The sequence below is a fragment of the Corythoichthys intestinalis genome, chromosome 21, assembly GCF_030265065.1.
Source record: "Corythoichthys intestinalis isolate RoL2023-P3 chromosome 21, ASM3026506v1, whole genome shotgun sequence".
Classification (NCBI taxonomy): Eukaryota; Metazoa; Chordata; class Actinopteri; order Syngnathiformes; family Syngnathidae; genus Corythoichthys; species Corythoichthys intestinalis.
This window is the reverse complement of record NC_080415.1, coordinates 10,145,532-10,171,182: the sequence shown is the minus strand read 5'-3', so window position 1 is coordinate 10,171,182 and position 25,651 is coordinate 10,145,532. Positions and strand designations below refer to the sequence as shown.

The following is a 25,651-nucleotide window of genomic DNA, read 5'->3' as shown; positions in this document are numbered from 1 at the left end:
TTCCTCACATCGAAATGGAAAACCTCAATTTTAGCTACTCTACATTAAAATTGAAGATAACGTAAACATTTACTTGTTTTAGATTTACAGGGTCAGGCAAAACCATCTGACCGAAACATTATGATAGTCTCCATATTTCATGACTCCTTGCACACTGCGAAGGCACCCACTCAAAATGTTTTGAGCTGCAATGTAGGATGTAGTGTCAGAAAACTGGTTCTGCGTCAGAGGTCATGGGTGATCCAACAGGACAGTGACCTAAAACATACCTCTAATAGCACCAAGAAATGATTGGTGACAAATTGTCATTTAAAAATGATGTCCTTTAAATGGTGTCTTCCTACATAGATGCATTCTTGATTCTTGCTGTTGACCACTGGTGAAAACGGGATTTTTTTGCATATTGGCAGACATGAGCAAGTGGCAGCACAGTGACATCCCAGCTCAGATAAGCTGATGATGAATCTCAACAGCAGATTTCAAGAATAAATTCATACAAGAAGACGTCATTTGAAGAAAGTCATTGAAAAAATGTCATTGTTTCTTAAATGGCATTTTTTGAGGTTTGAATTATAAAATATTTTTTCGTCCATCACTTTTGGTTTTATTGGATTGTTAAAAAAAAAAAATCCCTTTTTTAGGTCACCCAGTATATAAGGATATATTTCTGTCACTAGAATGCATACTTATACAATCCCAATAATAAACTTTTTTTCCTATCTCTGTCACTGACATTGACTGTGAAATAAGGTATCACAAAACACCTGCTGGATCTTGTTGCTAACTGGATCCCGGACTCATATTACAGCTCACATTGCTAAAAAGAAGCGCACTGGACAAGATCTATTGATGCCGTTGAAGAAGGTATGGGATATATTCTTTGTTTTTAATAATAATTATTTATTCATCCTCACACTCTGTTGTATATTTATTTTTTACTGCACACCACATAGAAAACCAGATCACAAAAATGATGTCATGCAAGTGGAGATGTCTCAGTGACAGGGGCAAAAGAACCCTTGAGTTTAGACCTTTACAATGGTATGACTAGCATCTCTTTAAAAACTGGGAGTAATTTTTACATTTGCCTGCAGTAAAACAAAAAGCCAGACCTTGGAGGACGTCCACTTCCATAGCCCATGTTCTTACAGGTGAGTGAGCGAACCATCATACAGGTATTGTCTTTGGATAGACAGTATACAAATTATGGATGTCTCGATAGCATATTTTTGATAATTTTGTTACGTTTTTGCCCTTAAAAGTGAAGAAATATATACAGTGGGGCAGATGAGTATTTAGTCAACCACCAATTGTGCAAGTTCTCCTACTTGAAAAGATTAGCGAGGCCTGTAATTGTCAACATGGGTAAACCTCAACCATGAGAGACAGAATGTGGAAGAAAAAAAAAACAGAAAATCACATTGTTTGATTTTTAAAGAATTTATTTCCAAATTTGAGTGGAAAATAAGTATTTGGTCACCTACAAACTAGCAAGATTTCTGGCTGTTAAAGAGGTCTAACGTCTTCTAAGTTATTACTGCCAAAGGGGGGGGGGGGGGGGGGGGGGGGGGGCACAAAATATGAAATGTGATGCTTCACATACCCTTTTTTCCTCCTTCTGTCATTGTTTGCATACTAGCCTCATTAAAATACAAAAACCTATATATGTTTGGGTGGATTTAGTTAAAGCAGACACTGTTTATTCATCTGTGTCATTTTGACAAAGATCAGATCACAATTATTGGGGATTTTATGCAGAAATGTGAGAATTTCCAAAAGGTTCAGATACTTTTTCATACCACTTCATTTTGCACATCATTGAAAAAAATACAATTTTGAATGGAAATTTGTTTCTCTTATACTGTAAATTGAACGATAGATTGAACGAAAAAATTAACATCGAAATATACACTCACCGTCCACTTTATTAGGTACACCTGTCCAACTGCTCGTTAACACTTCATTTCTAATCAGCCAACTACATGGCGGCAACTCAGTGCATTTAGGCATGTAGACATGGTTTAAGACAATCTCCTGCAGTTCAAACCGAGCATCAGTATGGGAAAGAAAGGTGATTTGAGTGACTTTGAACGTGGCATGGTTGTTGGTGCCAGAAGCGCTGGTCTGAGTATTTCAGAAACTGCTGATCTACTTGGGATTTTCACGCACAACCATCTCTAGGGTTTACAGAGAATGGTCCGAAAAAGAAAAAATATCTAGTGAGTGGCAGTTCTGTGGGCGGAAATGCCTTGTTGATGCCAGAGGTCAAAGGAGAATGGCCAGACTGGTTCGAGCTGATAGAAAGGCAACAGTGACTCAAATAACCACCCGTTACAACCAAGGTAGGCAGAAGAGCATCTCTGAATGCACAGTACGTCGAACTTTGAGGCAGATGGGCTACAGCAGCAGAAGACCACGCTGGGTGCCACTCCTTTCAGCTAAGAACAGGAAACAGGCTACAATTTGCACAAGGTCATCGAAATTGGACAATAGAAGATTGGAAAAAAGTTGCCTGGTCTGATGAGTCTTGATTTCTGCTGCGACATCCGGATGGTAGGGTCAGAATTTGGCGTCAACAACATGAAAGCATGGATCCATCCTGCCTTGTATCAACGGTTCAAGCTGGTGGTGGTTGTGTAATGGTGTGGGGAATATTTTCTTGGCACTGTTTGTGTTAGGTTTTGTGTTTGGTTTCTCCTTGTGTGACTTGTCCCTGTGATTACCCATTGCTCTCACCTGTGTGTGTTTTCCCAGTGTATCCTGCAATCTGCATCCACCTGTGTTACCCAGCTGTTCCTCGTCTCGTTACCCCTTGTCGGCGTATATAATGACCCAGTTTCTTGTCACTCCTTGTTGCGTCATTGTCTATGTCTATGTCCGTCTTCACCAAAGTCAAGTCCGTTCCACGCCCTCGTGTACCAGTCCCTCTGCTTAAGTAAGTTTTGTTTGAACATTGCCTTTTGAGCCATAGCCCTTTTGTTTGTACTTTGTGATTTTGTTAGTTATCATTAAAAGGTTTTTTTTTAGTTCACTGCCACCTGCCTCGCTGCATTTTTTGTTTCCCTGCATTTGGGTCCATACAACCTGCCTGCCTGCTCATTCCTGACAGTTTGGGCCCCTTGGTACCAATTGATTATCGTTGGAACGCCACAGCCTACCTGAGTATTGGTGCTGACCATGTCCATCCCTATATGACCACAATGTACCCAATTTCTGATGGCTACTTTCAGCAGGATAATGCGCCATGTCATAAAGTTGGAATCATCTCAGACTGGTTTCTTAAACATGACAATGAGTTCACTGTACTCAAATGGCCTACAAAGTCACCAGATCTCAATCCAATAGAGTATCTTTAAGGTTGTGGTGGAACGGGAGATTCCCATCATGGATGTGCAGCCGACAAATCTGCACCAACTGTGTGATGCCATCATTTCAATATGGACCAAACTCTCTGAAGAATGCTTCCAGCACCTTTTTGAATCTATGCCACGAAGAATTGAGGCAGTTCTGAAGGCAAAAGAGGGTCCAATCCGTTACTCGCATCGTGTACCTAATAAAGTGGCCGGTGAGTGTATATTGCCATGGGTCCTCACTAGGCATGTGCCGGTAAGAGATTTTATTTCTTAAACCTATGGACTAAACCCACAGCTGAAGTTGCTAAACATTAGAACAAAAATAATTATTTGCCATAAAAAAAGTAAAAACACTTCCAAATAAAATCTATATATATATATACATACTGTATACTTTATATCAGGCAGTTAATTGACTTTAAAGCTCCATCTCAACATTTTTAGGGACTTGCTCATTTTCTATATATTTCTCTCTCAGTCCAAGATATGATGCAGGAATGTGACTATGTTCACCATTTCTGGGTTAATATACCACTACTACTATTAATGTTAATTAGTTAAGTATTAATGGAGAGTGAAAGCAAGAGATAGAGGGTGTGTGTATGACTCGTATCATTATTTACACATTATACACACACACACACACACACACACACACACACACACACACACACACACACACACACACACACACACACCCTCTCTAAACACAGAAAGTCGCCGGAGAGAGAAAACACCACAGTTTGTAATATAAAAATGTTATTTTGAACAGATGTTTACAATGGCGGAAGACTTTACAAAAGTACTCTTATATTAAGGAAACTACTTAGCTGTCTTAGCATACTAAATAGCCATGTTAACAGCCATTACGTTTTGTATTTGTTTTACCATTGTCAGACACACGAAACACGGTGGAGAGAACTCTCATAGCTGGTGAGAAACGTTCATGACAGCGTTTACTTGCCTTAAATTTTGTGTAAAATGACGGATGATGGTCACGTAAATGTGAAATCATGTTGGAGGTGTTGCCTATACATTGGCTGTACTTGCTCCTCTAAGCCACGGCCGTCCATTTCTTTTCGGTAGCCGAAATACTCCCATACTAGACTAGTTTTTTTGAGGGTGTTTTGAAAAAGCTCAGGTGTAGTTTAGACAGCAACAGCAGTGTCACAGACAGCGCAAAAACGGGAGGGGGAGGGGTAAGTGCTGCCACTCGAAGCCATTTTCGCAGCATTTTTGGGACATAAAAAGTAGCTAATGCCTTACAACAGTATGGCAGAAAATTTTAGTGGTTTTGAAAGCGTGACGTTTCATACCACAGTAAACCTTAAAACCGGTAACCGGCACATGCCACTTACTTTTTGCATTGGTTGCACTGGTGTGCCTAACTTTTTTCGTAAGGTGCACCAGCACTAGATGTAGGCACACCCACAGTTTTCATTGTATCACTTTTAACGCCGTACTGTTAATTACTCTCCATAACGTTCATATGATTCATTCATCTTCTGAACTGCTTATCCTCACTTGGGTTGCGGGGGTGTTGGAGCCTATCACAAATAACTTCAGGCAGAAGGCAGGGTACACCCTGAATAGGTTGCTAGCCAGTTGCAGGGCACATAGAGAAACACAACCAATCACGCACATACTCACACCTAGGGACAATTTGGAGTGTTCAATCAGCATACCATCTCAATGCACGGCTTTTTGGGATGTGGCAGGAACCCGGAGAAAACCCAAACACAGCACTTTCATAGTTTGAATTATTTTTTAAACAAGAATAATATAGAGAAATGCTTGTCTGTATTAAATGCTTAATTGAGTGAGTCCACTCAATTACACTCACGCCTTGATGCTCACACTGCCGAGAACAGCCTGATCAAAGCTAAAAACATGTCAATCATCGTTAACTTTGAGTCCCATACGCCAGCTGGTACTTGCCAAGAAAAGCAGCAGGAGGGAGGGTAACACCTCTGTGAAGTTGCCCCCCATTAGACGCAAATTTAGAGAAAAAAATTGTCAATCACTTGTGCAAGGTTTGTGTTCGTTTGTGCTGAAAAAAAATTGTTTGTGCTGCTATCATTTTTGAGATAGTAACAATCTTTTATAGGTCAATCTGAGGTCAACCAGTCCCCCATTTTAATTAAAAATGGTGTCAATCGTTTGTGCTGTAAACATTTTCGTTTGTGCTATCTTTTCTGAGGTGGAGAGATATCAACAGTGTTGTTAATAACGGCGTTACAATATAACGGCGTTACTAATGGCGTTATTTTTTTCAGTAGTGGGTAATCTAATTAATTACTTTTCTCATCTTGGCAACGCCGTTACCGTTACTGAGGACGGAAAGGCATGCGTTACTATGCGTTACTATATTGGTCGAAAAGTCTGAGGGAGACGGACTCACCGAGACGACAGAGCAGAGCAGGAGTAGGGAGGAGGCAAGAAAGTTGTGACGCCGAGCAAACGCGATACTAGGTAGCTCCAATAATACATGTTGTAGCCGATAGCCTACAAACTACGCCCGCATGTTATGGTAGATATGGTAGACATGGTAGATATCACATGTACTGTACATAGATATAACTAGATGCAAAATGACAGACACGGCACTAAATGAGTTAGTAGACAGCCGCCATCTTAAAGCAGTAAACTTTTTAGGACGGCTCTGTTGTAGAGAACCTTCCTAGCGAACCTAAGTAACTTTTAATCTAAAATACTTCTAAATCGGCAAAATCTTGACTTGAATCTATCTTTAAATGATGAAACAGTTTTAAAACTGTCATATGTCGAAAGTAGAGAGAAGGGAACTAATGCAATAATGGGAGCAATTTTAACAACTTTTAACAGATGATTCAGGGTAAAGGGTAAATTCGGGTAAAGAATTGGGCTCGGGGCAATTGTACCAAAAACCTTCACAAAAAACTTCCCATCGTGTGGCCAATGTTTTTTTTTTTTGTTTTTTGTTTTTTTTGAGGGAAAAAAAAAAGTAATTATCACCAATTACTTTGCCAAGCAACTAATTACTCTTACATTCAGGTAATTGAGTTACTAACGCAATTACTTCTTGGGAGAAGTAATTTGTAACTATAATTAATTACTTTTTTTCAGTAAGATTAACAACACTGGATATCAATGACAGAGCGGTGTCTCAACAACTAGCGAAAACATACCACAAGCAATTGGCAATGCTACGGGTCCATTTTGCAGTAAAGCGGGGGCGGCGAGTCAGGTCATCACTCTGATATAATATCTAAAGCCCCCATTTACTGCAAAATGGACCCGAAAGGGTGCCATATTTGTTTGTGCTACATTTGCGCTAGTTGTTCGGATTACCATCTGTTATCGAGAGGGTTGGTACGCTTGGTCAGCCGCGACTGAGGTGCTGCGATTGACGTCATCACTCGAAATTAATACATCAATATCTATAAATGATAGCAGCACAAACAAATCTTTTTACAGCACAAATAAACACAAGCATAGCATAAACGAATGGCACCATTTTAGCCATTTTTAATCAAATTAGGGGGCTGGTTGACCTCAGATTGACCTAGAAAAGAATTGTTAAATTGTGGGACCTCAAGGCAGACAGCACAAAATGACCAACCAAGAGACTCCATTTAAATAAAGAATGAACAAAAAGCACTTATTACGAGTATGTGCAAAATTGTACACAGTACAGTATAAAAAAACTGTCAAATGTGAAGCCTTTATTGAGGTATACCTTTATCAGTGGAAGGAATAATGCCAGGAAAATGCAAATAACGTTCTGGCATCTTCATGTTGTGGCTGCTGAGGTATAATTATTAGCTGATTAAAATGGCTCTCAGGTGCTTGCCTTCTTGCTCAACCTTCTACATTCTTCTAAATCAGTGCTGCTCAATTATTTTCTGTTACCCCCTCAGGAAGACATAAATGTTCCCCCCCCCCCCCCCCCCCCCCAACTTTCTGCCGCCAATATAAATAGTAATATTTGTCTATAAAATTATTATAAGTACACCTCTGCATAACATTGTGTCCTTGTTAACATTAAAGAAAAAAAGTAATACATATATATCAATTTTCAATAAACTATATTAACATTGTTTTGTTTGTAAGTTGTAACAAAAAAAGACAAAGCACATCCATTTGCTTGAATTTAATAAAAAAATATCTCTGCCAAACTTTACACATACATATAATTTTTTTACCATTTAATATTGAAAAATAAAATGTAACAAAATCAATAAATACTAATAAATTCAAATTGATTTGTAACATTAACTCAGAGTACAATATGCCAAACAATTATTTGACCGGAAAAAAAAAAAAAAACAACAACATTGCAATTGGACAAAGGGACAGTTTTTATTTTTGCTGCAGGCAGTTTCAGCTCCTTTGCTATAGTGTGGGTATATTTTGCACTGAGCAACTTGGTATGCCACCTTTTTGGATGATAACATTGCTCGCTGGTTTACTGACGTAACACCCACAAAGCGGGACGATTGTTGTCAATATTTGGCACGTTTTCGCTGAGAAGAAAAAAAAAAATCAAGCGGCTTATCAATGTGAATGGGGTCCAATGTCTTCTACCACTTAATCTGGTATTATATTGCAAATTAAATTTGTCTATTAAAAGCAATAATGACAACACTTCTTTTTCATGCCATTTATTAATGCTAACATATTAATGCAACATACAACAACATAACAATATAAAATTGTTTTTTGACAAAATATTTTAAACTCAACAATAAAGATGACCCATTTTAGACTGTAAACAACATATTGTATTTGTTAAGGTTCTGGGGTAACGGGGGACCTAATTCATTGACGATGAGAGGGAGTGTTAGATAGTGTCCGAAGAATCCGGTGGGCAGTTTGGTGATAGAACAGGAGAACGTGCAGGAGGGCATTTTGCCAGGCAAGCATAAAGGACCAAAGGGGGAAAAACACAAAAATAAGCTCAGTATCAGGATTACAAGATGCTTTGTTATCTGAAAGTCAAATACCTGTAGTTGAGTTTTTGATCTGGCGATAAAGTGAGGCCAAGGACCGGTTTAAGTAAGCTGCTGACGATGACCAGCGGCACCTGGTCTCAGGCTCACCCATCTGTGCTATCAAGGCGACAGTTAAGGCAAAACTGTCATAGTGCTGATCCGGGGCGCATTTGGCGCACTGACGTTAACCGAGAGTTTGAGCACATCAGGTCTGCAAGGTCCGCCCCGGAACAGTGTTTAACCTATCATTTGGACTGCCATAGTCCTGATCCAGGCCGCATCTGGCGCACTAACGTTAAGCGGGTGTGATTGCTATGCAGATCTGGCAAGCTGAGGCCAGATCCGGCACACAGTCGCCTGCTATTGGGGTGGTCTCGGATTTGGAGGTGCTGATCTTCATCCCCACCGCTTCACACTCGGCTGCGAACCGCTCAAGATGGGGGGCTAGAGATCACGGTTTGATGAAGCCAACAGCACCACATCATCTGCAAAAAGCAGAGATGCAGTGCTGAGGCCACCAAACCGGACCCCCTCTACGCTTCGGCTGCGCCTAGAAATTCTGTCCATTAAAGTTATGAACAGAATCGGTGACAAAGGGCAACCCTCACTGGGAACGAATTCGACTTACTGCCGGCAATGCGGACCAAACTCCGGCACCGGTCATACAGGGAACAAACAGCCCTTACCAAGTGACGTCTTCATTAATTTGGCTTCATGCTGTCTGCTGCCAACATTTTCAGACACAGTTAACATACTGGTCTTTCCTCGTCTCCAACTATATTAGAAGTGAGGCCAAACGCTACATAAGCTTTCTCATATTTCCTCTTCCTCGCTCTTCATGTCTCTTGCTCTTTGCTACACAGTCTTGTTCGGTTCAGAAATACTGCACACACTCTGAAAATGAGATCGCCACTGCCACCCATTGAGTGGATGTGCAATGAACTTTATTCTAGTATGGCAAAAAAAAATGTTCCCAAGTTCACATGCCCGCCAAGGCATCAATTTGCGCCCTACTATTTGAGAAAGACTGTTTTTAATAAAGAAAAAACACTGTAAGGAGGTAACTGACGGAAAAATACAAAACATACACTGCTGGCTACAAGTATTGGCACCCCTGCAATTCTGTCAGATAATGCTCAATTTCTCACAGAAAATAATTGCAATTACAAATGCTTTGGTAGTAACATCTTCATTTATTTTGCTTGCAATGAAAAAACACATGGATTTTTTTAATCATTATCATTTTACACAAAACTCAAAAAATGGGCCAGACAAAAGTATTGGCACCCTTTGAAAAAGCATGTGATGCTTCTCTAATTTGTGTGATTAACAGGCTTGCAATGAAAAAACACATGGACATTTTTTTAATCATTATCATTTTACACAAAACTCAAAAAATGGGCCGGACAAAAGTATTGGCACCCTTTGAAAAATCATGTGATGCTTCTCTAATTTGTGTAATTAACAGCACCTGTTATTTACCTGTGGTACATAACAGGTGGGGGCAATAACTAAATCACACTTGCAGCCACTTAAAGTGCATTAAAGTTGACTCAACCTCTGTCCCGTGTCCTTATGTGCACCTCATTGAGCATGGAGAAAAGAGAGAAGACCAAAGAACTGTCTGAGGACTTGAGATGCAAAATTGTGAGGAAGCATGAGCAATTCCAAGGCTATAGGTCCATGTCTAACGACCTGAATTTTCCTGTGGAGTACGGAGTGTCATCAATAAGCGTAAAGCCCATGGCACTTTGGCTAACCTCCCTAAATGTGGACTCAAAAGAAAAATTGACGTAAGATTTCAATGAAAGATGAGCGGATGTGTGGATGGTGGATAAAGAACCTCGACTAACATCCAAACAAGTTGAAGCTGTCCTGCAGTCCAAGTGTACAACAGTGTCAACCCGTAATATCCGTCAGCGTCTGAATGAAAAGGAACTTTATGGAGGATACCCAGGAAGACCCCACTTCTGACCCAGAGACATACAAAAACCCAGGTTGGAGTTTGCCAAAATTTCCCTGAGAATGCAAAAAACATTTTGGAAGAAATTTCTCTGGTCAGATGAGACATAAGTACAGCATAGAGTTTACAGGGAAACAACCGAGGCCTTCAAAGAAAAGAACACTGTCCCCACAGACAAACATGGTGAAGGTTCCCTGATGTTCTGGGGTTGCTTTGCTGCCTCTGGCACTGGACTGCTTTACCATGTTCATGGCATTATGACGTGTGAAGACTACCAACATATTTTGCAACATAATGTAGGGCCCAGTGTGAGAAAGTTGGGTCTCCCTCAGAGGTCATGGGACCTGAATCCCATAGAAAACCTGTGGAGAGATCTGAAAATGGCAGTTTGGAGAAGGCACCCTTCAAATCTCATATACCTGGAGCAGTTGGTCAAAGAAGAAGAGTCTAAAATTCCAGCAGAGCATTGTAAGAAACTCATTGATGGATACCGGAAGCGGTTGTTCGGAGTTATTTTGTCTAAAGGTTGTGCTGCTAAGTATTAGGCTGAGGGTGCCAATACTTTTGTCCGGCCCATTTTGGGAGTTTTGTTTGAAATGATAATGATTTATTTATTTTTTTCTCTTTTGTGTTTTTTCATTGCAAGCAAAATAAAGGAAGATATTACAACCAAAGCATTTGCAATTGCAGTTATTTTCTAGGAGAAATTGAGCATTAGCTGACAGAATTGCAAGGGTGCCAATACTTTTGGCCAGCAGTGTAGAGTCCTCATATAAAAATCACATTTGGGCTGTTGTGTATCTCCTGGAATTATTGATATCCAGCCATAGATTATGAACATGTGTTTCTACTGTATATAGTAATGAGGGGAGGTGGAGGAAGGGCTACAGATTCAATGAATAATCCAGCTAATCCTACAGTTTAAACCCTAAATGCCCCCTGCTGCTTGTCAGTTGACCAAGCATTTAAGTGCACACACGTACAGTACACGGCGTGGACTAACACAATTCCAGGCTGACGTTCCAATTAGTTCTCATCATCAGGCTTCCTTACATCAAGCCAGCGTGATTCTGGGCCAAGAGCAGTCCCTCGGAGGGCCACCTAGGCAAGAGAAGAGGAGGCGTAAAAAGACACATTGTGTATTTTTAGAAAAATGAGGCCTCACAATACCCTTTTTGGAGACTGAATTATTAAGGAACTGAAGTGCGCGGGTGCACGCGTCCCAGTTTTCTGATTAACACAGTGTGAGCAGCCTGGCCCTGGGATGAATCAGGGATGAGACGTAGGACCAACTCCTTGACAAACTTACCGAGAGACCGAGCTTGATTTTCAAGCACACTCAGCTCTTAGTTATTCGGATGTTGTCACCCGATTTGTTGGATTTTGGGTCAAGGTGTGCTCGAGGTGAAACCCTGCTTGTTTTTTGTCCACATTTACCTGAGAAGAGACGCCTGGATCTACAAATAGACGCTGAAAATGAAGAGGTTTTTGCAAAACAAAAAAGGCAGACATTCATTGCGTCAAAACAAAAGGACTTCTCGTTGCCAATCCAAAGATTTCTGTGAGTGTCTAGTTCTTGTATTATTTAGATAAAGTTTTAGGCCTGTTTTGCAATTCAAGTTAATGTAAGTATGCTTTTATGCGCACGGTAATTCTTAGTATATTTTATTCTGTTGGCAAAGCTTGAATGTCTGCTGAGGGAACTTGTCTGTCAGGGTAATTAAGGTCTCAATCTGTGTGAAGACTCAATTTAATTGGAGTGGAACCAGGTCAAGGGCCACTGGTGTATGTCGTGTATGTCATGGTTTAGAGTGGAGAAATCCACTCTTCAGTACAACTTTAGGCAATTGTAGGAAGAAGAGCTTCGATCTGTACTGTATTCTTTGTAGCGGATTCTACGGTGGTCAAATTCTCTGCAATGTCAATTGATTTGAATGAATTTCTGATTTTCGGTAACCGCTATTTTGCATTTTTGCAATATAAGGACTCCTTGTTTTATGAGAGCTCTGATACCCTATCCACAACTTCCTTTCCCCGATTTCAGTCCTCAACATGCCGACATCCAACCAGGGCTGGCCCGAGGAGTTTGGATTCCAGCTAGGCGGGAATGGACCTAGCTATATTTTGTCTGTGGAAGAAGGAAGCAGTGCCCAACTGGCCGGTCTGCAGGCTGGAGATCAAGTTTTGGAAATTGAAGGCCACAATGTATCAATGCTGGGACCGCAAGCTGTTATTGCCATCGCCCAGACCCAGAAGAACATCCCCCCCAGCATTGGAGTTGTGTCTCGCATACAGCAGGTTTGATATCCAGAAACAAACGTTTAACAAGATTTGCCTTATTTTGTTAGTCACCGTTTCGTTGGTTTTACAGATGGATATCATACCAGGTCCTGATGGACGGTTTGGTTTCACCATTGTAGGCGACAGTCCCTTGTTGGTGGAGGACTGCTCCCCCTTCTCCCCAGCAGGCCGTGCAGGTTTGAGGGCAGGGGACTGCGTCATGGAGGTCAGCGGCATCCCCGTTAGGCAGCATGAGACGGCTGCGGCGCTAATAAAGTCCTCCCAGGGCAGGACGCTGCGCCTAGGTGTATTGCACTTGGGCGCGAGGCAGAAAGACAGCATCAACATAGAGGAAAGTCAGATAGTAGGGGAGGGCGCAAGGGTAAACCGGAAATATAAGGCTCTGGAGTTCAACAGGAAGGTAGGTGTCATTCCAGAAAATTAACATTTACAACTTAACCAAGGGCAAATGATAACCATTTGGATCATTATTATGACATCATCAGGTTGAGCAGATTTTGAGTGATGAGCCCAACGTGAAGGAGAAACTGTTCAGCGTGTTAAAGCAATATGCGGCTGAGAAGAATGTCGACTGGTTGGCCTCCATTTTGCCTGAAATCCTTATCACCGATGATCACAGACAGCTCATCTCAAGTATCCGGTAAGAGGTTTGCACTCATGCTTTATCAAAAATACATCATCTGGATGAATGGCACAAGTTAAGCTTAACAACAGCAGTTATTTAGAGTAGGCTGAGGTCAAGGGTAAGAGAGGGTGCTTTTAATGGTGTTTTCAATAATCATAATTTTTTTGTCACGTGTTTTAACTTTCTCGTCTAGCTAAAACCAGACACGAAATAAATCATTCCTCCCACTCAAATACTGTAATGTATCTGGGAGCGGCGGAACTTAAGGGGGGGGTGCGACTGCACCCAGGCCCGGGCCTCTGTGGCTCGGTTCATACCGTACGTCTTAATGCACGAATCTGATTTTGTCGTGCTTTTCCAAATCGACTGAGGCATTAACTTGATTGTCTGAACGGGAAAAGTCGCATAAATGTGGACCATTTCAAATCTGATCTAGGTCACTTTTGTATGTGGTTAAAATCTGATCTGGGCCACATTTTTCCAGAATGTGGCTGTGGTCTGAACTGTCAAGTCCCCCAAATCCGAATTCATGCATGCAACAATTACGTCAGCAAAGAGCGAGATAGAGAGAGGGTGCTACGGTAGCGATGGAGCTCTTAACAACTTGAACGCTGCTTTTAGGGAAGAGGTGTGCTTGACTACAGTCATAGAAAATAAGCAATATTCCAAGATTGCTTACACTGAGAGTCGAGGCAAACAGTCCATACGCGTGTGCGTCATGCACGCACAGTGCGTGCATGCTATCAATCCGAATAAGCTTTGAATATAAGACTAAACGGGGATTATTTATGTCGTTTTTTTTGTGTCCTCTTTATGGAAATTAAAATATGATCACCCTTGAATGACGTCGCGCCAGCATGTGTAGTCATTTGTTTTGATGCTCTTGCGCATGCAGGTCAGTTTGCTCAGCGCATCTCGGACTGCGAATTAGTGCGCATGCTACTTGAATGGGCTCAGTGGACAAAGGCAGTCTGAACTAGCACGTGAAAAACAGATATGACAAAAAATTGGAACTGAGCATGAAGACCTGCGGTATGAACCTAGCCTAAGGGGCCCGGTTTGTGGACATAAAGTGGGCATGGTTGGGCGAGCGGAGGATTAAACAAAGGTAAGATGATGCGTGTAGCTGTAATCAGAAGTGGGTAGTAACGTGTTACATTTACTCCGTTACATTTACTTTAGTAACTTTTTGAGAAAAATGTACTTCTTAGAGTAGCTTTACCACTCAATACCTTTTACTTTTAGTTAAAGAGCATACGACAGGAGAAAAAAAGTCTTAAATAGCATTATTATGTGAATTAGAATCATATTTTGAGACGATTCGACTATATACAACAATTTAGCAAAGCGCAGATGACGAGAAATTAGTCTTTTAATCTGCCGGTTAGCCACGCCTACCATTATAGGGCTCGAGCGCCCTCCCCAGCAGGTGGATGACGTCAGCGGGAGACTAGGCTCATTGGTTTTACTATTCCGCCCATTGAGGGGGAATTATTCAGAACGAGGAAAACGCGACGAAGAGAGCCGCAAAATGTCATTGTTTCAGTCTCTCTACGCCAATATTTTTACAGGATATTCTTTTTATCCAAGTATTTTCCCCAATTGCTAAATAAATGGCATGGTCATGACAAATAACAGTCTTGTGCTAAATGGAATATGAAATAATAAAAATGCACTTATTCAGGACGACATGGCAAAATTACTCCATAATGGTCAAAACTGACCACTTCACCTTTACTGTCGCACCTCCCGAACGATATTTTATGACACCTAAAAAAATCACACATAACTAGCCCGGAATATTTGACATGACGACTGGGTTGTCGATTGTCTTCGCGGATCGGCAAACCGCCCGGCGGAGAGCAATTTACAGTTCGTTCCCCGGAGGAGGGCGGCTGCAGCTGTTGTGCTGCTAACGTGCAGCAAATGTGCACGAGGAGAGCTTTTTACATGCCTATCAATGATCAAACGTAAGTAGTCCTTTATTTAAAGAAAGTTTGTAGTGTTTACTTTGTAATCGCTGTATTAATATTTGACATAATACAAAACAAGATGTTTGCTCACATCCTCGTAAGTCCAATGGTCCCGCAGTAGTAGGGCTTGGCCAATATCCACGGTGAATGGGAACCTTTTGAAACTCCAAAAAGGCGCACACGCCTTTTCTGCAGCCATTTGGCTGGCGTGATGCGAAAAATAAACGTAACAAAATCAGCTGAATCCTTACTCCTCATACACAACAGTAGGTTGTATAGTGAAGAGGAGTCCTTCTCCCCTACACGTCACAGCGCCCTCCTCCTCAATGCAAGACCGAAGCCGGAAGTCACTCATTTTCATGGCGCGGGATTTAAAAAACTAAATAAATATACAGTGCCTTGCAAAAGTATTCGGCCCCCTTGAATCTTGCAACCTTTCGCCACATTTCAGGCTTCAAACATAAAGATATGGAATTTAATTTTTTTGTCAAGAATCAACAACAAGTGGGACACAATTGTGAAGTGGAACAACATTTATTGGATAGTTTAAACTTTTTTAACAACTAAAAAACTGAAAAGTGGGGCGTTCAACATTATTCGGCCCCTTTACTTTCAGTGCAGCAAACTCACTCCAGAAGTTCAGTGAGGATCTCTGAATGATCCAATGTTGTCCTAAATGACCGATGATGATAAATAGAATCCACCTGTGTGTAATCAAGTCTCCGTATAAAGGCACCTGCTCTGTGGTCGTCTCAGGGTTCTGTTTAAAGTGCAGAGAGCATTATGAAAACCAAGGAACAAACCAGGCAGGTCCGAGATACTGTTGTGGAGAAGTTTAAAGCCGGATTTGGATACAAAAAGATTTCCCAAGCTTTAAACATCTCAAGGAGCACTGTGCAAGCCATCATATTGAAATGGAAGGAGCATCAGACCACTGCAAATCTACCAAGACCCGGCCGTCCTTCCAAACTTTCTTCTCAAACAAGGAGAAAACTGATCAGAGATGCAGCCAAGAGGCCCATGATCACTCTGGATGAACTGCAGAGATCTACAGCTGAGGTGGGAGAGTCTGTCCATAGGACAACAATCAGTCGTACACTGCACAAATCTGGCCTTTATGGAAGAGTGGCAAGAAGAAAGCCATTTCTCAAAGATATGCATAAAAAGTCTCGTTTGCCAAACATGTGGAAGAAAGTGCTCTGGTCAGATGAAACCAAAATTGAACTTTTTGGCCACAATGCAAAACGATATGTTTGGCACAAAAGCAACACAGCTCATCACCCTAAACACACCATCCCCACTGTCAAACATGGTGGTGGCAGCATCATGGTTTGGGCCTGCTTTTCTTCAGCAGGGACAGGGAAGATGGTTAAAATTGACGGGAAGATGGATGCAGCCAAATACAGGAACATTCTGGAAGAAAACCTGTTGGTATCTGCACAAGACCTGAGACTGGGACGGAGATTTATCTTCCAACAGGACAATGATCCAAAACATAAAGCCAAATCTAAAATGGAATGGTTAAAAAATAAACATATCCAGGTGTTAGAATGGCCAAGTCAAAGTCCAGACCTGAATCCAATCGAGAATCTGTGGAAAGAGCTGAAGACTGCTGTTCACAAACACTCTCCATCCAACCTCAAAGAGCTCGAGCTGTTTTGCAAGAAAGAATGGGCAAGAATGTCAGTCTCTCGATGTGCAAAACTGATAGAAACATACCCCAAGCGACTTGCAGCTGTAATTGGAGCAAAAGGTGGCGCTACAAAGTATTAATGCAAGGGGGCCGAATAATATTGCACGCCCCACTTTTCAATTTTTATTTGTTAAAAAAGTTTAAATTATCCAATAAATTTTGTTCCACTTCACGATTGTGTCCCACTTGTTGTTGATTCTTGACAAAAAAATTAAAATTTCATATCTTTATGTTTGAAGCCTGAAATGTGGCGAAAGGTTGCAAGATTCAAGGGGGCCGAATACTTTTGCAAGGCACTGTAGTGATCGCTTCCGTACACATCCAAGCGATCCATATCATTCAGGAGCATAAAATACCGCGTGTATTATGAAATAAACATGCTTTTTCGTGTCACATGCACTTTAAGTAGAGTTTTTAAAGAAGAAACATTACTCTTTCTCCTCTACCTTGGGCTACACTTTTTTTCCCCCTTTATCCTATATATTGACTTTAGTTTTGCCAGATGCGGACCGTACCACTACCAATTTCACCAATGAGATGTCGCAACAATAAACACATGACTCCATTATGCCATTCGGAGGTAACAATGCATCATAGTATTCGGGTCTAAATTTGATGATTTTTCTGTCATTTTTATGGCATAATACGGTCACATAACAGCCTCAGCAACTCAGCAGGGATCCCCACCATCGGCACGGGGACCAGTAGCAGTCCGTGGCGCATTAGCCACCGGGCCGCAGAGAAATAATAAATAATTTGTTAGCGACAGCAATCTGGCCTGCGCCTCTTGACTAATCTGAGGAGAGATTTGCATACATTGCCCTCTAGTGCCGCCATTATTGGAGTGTTTGTACACCTATAGCAGCCTGGCATCAGTCAATGTAAACAGGAATGTTAGTTACTGTTGACTGTGCACTGCGGACATTGACGTCTTTGGACAACATTTTTACGGGGAAAGGGCCACCTGTTGAGCCAGAATAGGAGCTACAACCAAATACTACATTCTGCATAGTATGTGGCTAATGGCTAGCAACTGATGTAACAAAAGCGAATGGACTGAGAGCATCATACCTCGTGGCAAACCGTAGCTAAAGCCAAGAATCTGTCACGTCTCGGAGGTCTTGTTCATGTTTTGTGTTGGTTCATGTCGGATTCTTTTATTTTGGTAGTGGCGTTACTCCTTGATGTAACTTTACTTCCTGCTCTTGCCAATCAGGCTGATCGTGTCCACCTGTGACCTTCTGTATAAATAGTCTGGGTCTAACCTTGCCCTGTGTTGGTTTGTCTGCTATCCTGCCACGTCCTAAGCCACATCTTTGTGTAACCCCTTTTTTGACCATGATTCATGTTTTCGAACCAATGCCTTTTTGTTTCTTGTGGAATTTACTCAGTTGATTGGTGTCCAGCTGTTGCTGTGATTTTTTTGTTATCTTCTGTTATTTGAACCTTATGAACTGGAAAATAAACCTTTGTTTGGATTGAACTGTCGAGCATTTGGGTCCTTTGGTGCATCCCTGTCAGAATCATTTCACGATTGGAGAAGAACTCATTATGCTTGATATTTGCTGTCAAGGTTTAGGAGAAGCCGCCGTTAAAATAAGGTTGATTCAGCATATAGTGAGTTTTTCCTTCATTTAATGTTAATTTTTAGCCCTGTCCTGTTTTTTTTTTTTTTTTTTAATTTTGACTGTCATTTTCTGCCACACATTGATGGTCTGTGAAAACTGGGCGATAGTACAGTAAAGATATAGCAGTTCATATAGATGAAGTTGTGCTGCAAAAAAAAAAATGTTTTTAAATTTAAAATTACATTGTAAGCAGTTCGTCACAATGTTACTCATGACTTGACTATTCTTTTCAATGTAAATATATATTTTTACTTGAGTAAATTTTTGATAACTACATTTACTTTACTTGAGTAATATTATTTATAAGTAATGCTTCTCTTACTTGAGTTAAATTTTTGTCTACTGTACCCACCTCTGGCTGTAATACAGTCGGACGGTCCACCCAGGGGGTCCTATTTATGCTCATCGCACACGGGCCCTGTTCACATTTTTGTTCCACCACTGCTATTGGGATTTATTTACATAAAAATCTTAAGAGACTCGCTCTCGCAGAATACTGGATTAACCATTCCTCAGCTAATACACACTTACTGGTAGTTGGGCTCCATCTGCCACACAAGTTAAATCCACGGTGACTCCTAAGTGTTTTGCAGTTTCATTAGTGCCAGTGAAATTGCTGGGCTTTTTGTTGGCAAAATGGAAAGACTTCTCAGCATGTGGGTGTGTATGATGATGTGCCATACTCAAATTCAATCAAAATTCAATCATTAGCCAAAGTAGAGGTGGAGGCTATGAGGGTGGTTTCAATATTATAGACTAGTAAACAATGGTGGGCCATGAAAGGATTAGATTGGATTTTGCCTGACAACACCTCCATTTAAGACTTGATTGCTTCTATTGATGGAAACTACACTTGCTTTAGCAGGAACATGGGTTTCTTATGTATTTGCAAGGTAAGGTACTTTTCATAATGAATTTGACAGACTGCAGTGCAAAAACACACCTACTTAAAACTAGTTAAATTCCCTTTTTTTCAGTGTATATCTACTAGAAATAAGTGAAACTATCTGCCAGTGCTTTAAGTAAATTTTACTCACTTACAGTGGGGTAAAAAAGGATTTAGTCATCCACCAATTGTGCAAGGTCTCCCACTTAAAAAGATGAGAGAGGCCTGTAATTTTTCATCATAGGTATGCATTAACTATGAGACCGAATGAGGAGGGAAAATTTTGTTTCTTGAAGTTCATCTCAATTCTTTATTATATTGGCAATGACAGAGGTCAAAACATTTTCTGTAAGTCTTCACAAGGTTTTCACACGCTGTTGCTGGTATTTCAGTCCATTGCTCCATGTAGATCTCCTCGAGAGCAGTGATGTTTTGGGGCTGTTGCTGGGCAACACAGACTTTCAACTCACTCGAAAGATTTTCTATGGGGTTGAGATCTGGAGATGGCTAGCCCACTCCAGGACTTTGAAATGCCTCTTATGAAGCCACTCCTTTGTTTCCCAGTTGGTGTGTTTGGGACTCATTGTCATGCTGAAAGGCTCGGCCGCATTTCATCTTCAATGTCCTTACTGATGGAAGGAGGTTAGCCTATAGCCCAGGGGTGTCCAAACCTTTTGCAAAGGGGGCCAGATTTGGTCTGGTAAAAATGTGGGGGGCCGACCTTGGCTGACGTCTTTTACAAAGAAGAATAGATTTAAGCAAATTTTAGCAACCCATTCTGTGTGTCAAATTTGCTTTGTTATTTTTTTTTAATTAATAATTTCAACAATCTCGCAACTAGCCTTTGTGGCGCTGTCTTTCGACTCTCGAGCTCTTGCAAAATACTACTGCTGTGAAATTTAACTAGCTTCAAGTTCTTGCTGCGTATCTCTGCCCTGTAATCTTGTCGTACATGTCAGCACGTCTTGTTCGGTAATATCGCCTCACATTAAACTTTTTATAAACAGCGACTGTCTCTTTGCAAATGAGGCAGACACAGTTGTTGCGTATTTTTGTAAAGAAATAGTCCAATTTCCACTTATCCTTGAAGCGTCGGCCGTCGCAGTCAACTTTTTTTTTTGATTGTCGCCATTTTAGAAAATTGGAAGTAAAGGGTCACACGGGGTAATGTTGCTTAGAGTGCTGCTGCCTTTTAGTGGATAAATGAGGAGCAGCATTTAGTGTGTAAACTACTTCATATGCTGGTAGCAGTACTGCAGATTAATTTATAAAGTGTGTGCGGGCCAGACATTATTGATTTTATGACAGAGGCTGGGGGCCGGATGAAATTTGACCACGGGCCGCATTTGGCCCCCGGGCCGGACTTTGGACATGTCTGCTATAGCCATAGCCCCATTCTTTCTTTCTTTCCTTTATAAGAATCAGCCATAAAAAATGCCGAAAAGCATGATGTTTCCACCCCCATGCTTAACAGTAGGTATGATGTTCTTTGGATAGAATTCAGCATTTGGTCTCCTTCAAACACGAGAAGTTGCGTTTCTACCAAAAAATTCTATTTTTTGATTCATCTGACCATATGACATTTTCCCAGTCCTCTTCTGGATCATCCGAATGCTCTCTAGTATACTACAGACGGGAGTGGACGTGTACTGGCTGAAGCAGGGGGACAAGTCTGGCACTGCAGGATTTAAGTCCCTGGTGGCGGAGTGTCATATTGATAGTCGCCTTTGTTACTTTGGTCCCAGTTCTCCCCAGGTCATTCACGAGGTCCCCTCGTGTTGCTCTGGGATTTTTGCTCACTGTTCTTGTTATCATTTTGTCCCTACAGTGTGAGATCTTGCATGAAGCCCCAGATCGAGGGAGATTATCAGTGGTCTTGAATGTTTTCCATTTTCTAATAATTCCTCATACAGTTGATTTCTTCACACCAAACTGCTTACCTATTGCAGATTATGTCTTCCCAGCGAGGTTCGGGTCTACAATTTTGTTTCTGGTGTGTCCTTTGGTCTTGGCCATAGTGTAGTTTGGAGTGTGACTGTTTGAGGTTGTGGACAGGTGTCAGGGTGTCTTTAACCCTGAGAATTAGTTCGAACACGTGCCATTAATACAGGTAATTAATGGGGGACAAAGAAGCCTCTTAAAGAAGTTACAGCTCGTTAAGAGCCAGAATTATTGCTTGTTTGTAGGCGATCAAATACTTATTTTCCACCACAATTTGCTACTAAATTCTTTAAAAATCAGACAGTGATTTCCTGGATTTTCCCCCCCGCATTCTGTCTCTCATAGTTGAGGCATACAGTGGTATGAAAAAGTTCTGAACCTTGTGTAATTTCTGACATTTGTGCATAAAATCACCATTAAATGTGATCTGATCTTTGTCAAAATCACACAGATGAAAAAAGTGTCTGCTTTAAGTAAAACCACTCAAACATGTATAGATTTTCATATTTCAATGAGGATGGTATGCAAACAATGACAAAAGGTGGAAAAATATTTGGCAGCAATAACTTCAACCAGACGCTTCCTGTAGCTGTAGATCAGTCTGGCACATCAATCAGGACTAATCTTGACCCATTCTTCTATACAAAATTGCTGTAGTTCAGTCAGATTTCTGGGATGTCTGGCATGAATCGCTGTCTTTAGGTCATGCCACAGCACCTCAATGGGTTCAAGTCTGGACTTTGACTTGGCCACTCCAGAACGTGTATTTTGTTCTTCTGAAACCATAATGAAGTTGATTTACTTCTTTGTTTTGGATCATTGTCTTGTTGCAGCTTCCATTCTCTTTTTACCTTCAACTGTCTGACAGACGGCCTCAGGTTTTCCTGCAAAATATCCTGCTAAACTTTTGAATTCATTCTTTCATTAATGATTGCAAGTTGTCCAGGCCCTGAGTCAGCAAAACAGCCCCAAATCATGATGCTCCCTCCACCATGCTTCACGGTGGGGATGAGGTGTTGATGTTGGTGAGCTGTTCCATTTCTCTCCACACATGACGTTGTGTGTTACTCCCAGACAATTCAACTTTGGTTTCATCAGTCCACAAACTATTTTGCCATAACTTTTTTGGAGCGTCCAAGTGCCTTTTTGCGAACATTAAACGAGCAACAATGTTGTTTTAGACAGCAATGGCTTCCTCTATGGAGTCCTCCCATGAACACCATTCTTGGCCAGAGTTTTACATATAGTTGATTTGTGCACAGAGATATTGGACTGTGCCAGTGATTTATGTAAGTCTTTAGCAAACACACTAAGGTTCTTTTTTACCTCTCTGAGTATTCTGCGCTGAACTCTTGGCATCATCTCTGATGGACGGCCACTCTTTGAGAGAGAAGCAACAGTGCTAAACTCTCTCCATTTGTAGACAACTTCTCTGACTGTTGATTGATGAACATCCAGACTTTTAGAAATGGTTTTGTATCCTTTCCCAGCTTTATACAAATCAATAATCCTTGATCGCAGGTCTTCAGACAGCTCTTTTGACCGAGCCATGATACACATCAGACAAGGCTTCTCAACAAGACAGGTTTTTTTTTCCAGGTGTGTGTTTTATAGTGGGCAGGTCAGCTTTACACCACTCATCAGTGATTGGGCAAATATCTGACTTAAATTGTTTGGTAAAAATTGGTTTCAATTGCTCTTTAAGTCTCTTGAGGCAGAGGGTTCACTTACTTATTTTTCCCCCTTCTTTCATTGTTCGCATGTTATCCTCATTAAAATATAAAAACCTATAAATGTTTGGGTAGTTTTAGTTAATAAAGCAGACAGTTTTTTTCATCTGTGTGATTTTAACAAAAATCAGATCACATTTGATGGTGATTTTATGCAGAAATGTGAGAAATTCCAAAAGGTTGATACTTTTTCATACCTCTATACCTATGATGATAATTACACACCTCTCTCATCTTTTTAATTGGGAGAACCTACACAATTGGTGGCTGACTAAATACTTTTTTTTGGCCCAATTAAGATTTCTTGAGATCATTAAAAATAGCTGGCTGAAAATAGCTGAACACACTTATTTTAAGCAACCAAAAAAAGTGTATTTAACCTTAAAAAAAAGCTTTAAAATGTCGAAATGTTCTTAATTCAAGAATAGATATTGTTCAAAACATTATTTGAAAGCAAATCTTTCTTGATTTAGGTGAAAATGACCAACTTTTAGATGTATGGGCTTAATAAGAGCAAATAGTAATATTTACTTAAACTAAGTGGAGTAATCTGACAAGCTAATCTGTTAACTATTCTGTAACAATAAAAAAAAAAAGATGGAGAAAATTATTTGCCAAGATTGAAGAAAAATAATCTCATGAAGACATTATAAATTTGAAGTATGGACATCCATTTACTGAAGTCATTCTGTAGGTTTTAAACATTATGCATCAGATTTTTTTTCTTAGATTTGTGAAGCACTCCATCTGGTGTTTCAGTTATTCATAAAACTGGAATCACTCCAAATAATGTGGAAGTTAAAAAAAACAACCTCAAAACAATCCAGACAGCCAAAATTACCTGTTTTCCACTAGCCAAAATAGACTGCAGTCTTACATTTCCTACTCCATCCTCTGACAGTTTGTCCACAGATTGCACTTCCTCCACAAGTGAAGCCAATAAAAGCAGCCAATTATTCTCTTACTACTCTGGCTGCTTACCCATTACTACTACACCACCACTATCCACATATTGTAAGAAAGGTTTCCAGCATGAGAAAAGCAGCCCCCCCCCCCCCCCCCCCGCCCCTTTTCCTACCTGAAGCCCTGGTGACATTTTAAGTGCATTTCTTGCCTTTTTTCCCCATGAATAATTCAAAAACATGTCTATTTAAACCTTTATTTGTAATAATGACGGACACTCCTACTTACACATCCAGCACGAACATTATTAATGCCAACTTTGTGATTTGCCTTTCCACAATTCGCTCACTGAGGGGGATATATGTCTTCCGCTCTGTTGTGTTTTCCTCTCATTATCCTGCTCCAAGCCCCCACCTCCTCTCTGCGGTCCATCTCCACCTGACACTTGCTGGTGGAGGACTCCTGCATGCACCCACCATATCTTTTATCCCTCTTAGAGACGCGGTAATTTAGTAGGCGGCGTGTCTGAGATTGTGTTAATTTGTGCTTTGGTATTCGTTTGTAACTATGGATAAAGCGCTAAAACAATGAACTGCCTGGGGTAAGTACAGTATGTGTACTTTCTAGTGTATGTGCAATGTTTTTGTGTAAAGATTAGTTGTATGTGAGTGTTTATTACTGGCTTTTATCGATGAAAAACATTTTCAAAATTAGGTGTTTAAAATGCCCACTTGTATAAGACATTATAGAATATACATTGTTATCAGTTTTATTGGGATTTTACGATTTTATACATATATAGTAGACATTGCTGGTGTGAAAACTGCTGATGTCATTAAAAATGATGAATCCCTGTTCACATCCACACGTGTTTGTTTTTAAAACGTACTGTATAGGCTTTTTTATTATTATTATTATTTATTTATTTTATTGCCTTGTAGGTGTAAAGAAAGAGAACATCTTAATTTTTTAAATGTTTTTTTACTGGTGAATTAAACGGTGATTTTTGAGAAAGCAGTCGAGATTCTGCTCTACTGCGCTTGCTTTCTCAATGGTGGTGGTAATGATAGTGTTTTGGCATGTGGCTGCAGTTACCTCTCAAATGCAGCACTGTGAATGTATCTCAGTGCTTTTTTGTTTATGTCAAAAATATGGTCAGCCTTGTGTGATTTTCAGGATGGAACCATAATCTAACACTATTTACACAGTGCATGACTGCTGTTGTCCACCATAATAGTGCAATAGAATCACCGTTTAATACCATCTTGGTCATCATTGTCTGCGGCTAGAGTTTTGGGAGAAATTTTGCTGACTGATCTAATTTTATTTTTTTACCCCATTTTTATGACTGTTATGCAGTCGTGGTCATAGATAATGCTGGCGAGCTTGGGTACACAGTGTCTGTATGTTTTGACTTCAGAACCATGGACAACATGGTGAATATTTCATATAAATCATGATTCCTTTGGAATGGTGTACACATAGTACATTAGGCAAGGCAAGGCAAATTTATTTACAGTGCCTTGCAAAAGTATTCGGCCCCCTTGAATCTTGCAACCCTTCGCCACATTTCAGGCTTCAAATATAAAGATATGAAATTTAATTTTTTTGTCAAGAATCAACAACAAGTGGGACACAATTGTGAAGTGGAACAACATTTATTGGATAATTTAAACTTTTTT

At 40.5% G+C, this 25,651-nt stretch overlaps 1 protein-coding gene across 4 annotated transcripts in view; it reads left to right on the top strand.

The window, feature by feature from the left end:
- The first annotated feature begins 1,136 nt into the window (after window positions 1-1,136).
- grid2ipb (glutamate receptor, ionotropic, delta 2 (Grid2) interacting protein, b) overlaps window positions 1,137-25,651 on the top strand; it is a 101,747-nt gene continuing 77,232 nt past the window's right edge. For 2 of the 4 annotated variants that reach the window (XM_057825997.1, XM_057825995.1), the window contains exons 1-4: window positions 11,295-11,850; window positions 12,334-12,587; window positions 12,661-12,990; window positions 13,076-13,230. In XM_057825997.1, the coding sequence (XP_057681980.1) occupies window positions 11,766-11,850; window positions 12,334-12,587; window positions 12,661-12,990; window positions 13,076-13,230 (824 nt within the window). In that variant the 5' untranslated portion in view covers window positions 11,295-11,765. Of the gene's footprint in view, window positions 1,152-11,294; window positions 11,851-12,333; window positions 12,588-12,660; window positions 12,991-13,075; window positions 13,231-24,408; window positions 24,571-25,651 lie in introns of those variants that run through there. The other 2 variants (XM_057825998.1, XM_057825999.1) reach the window with 2 other exon arrangements.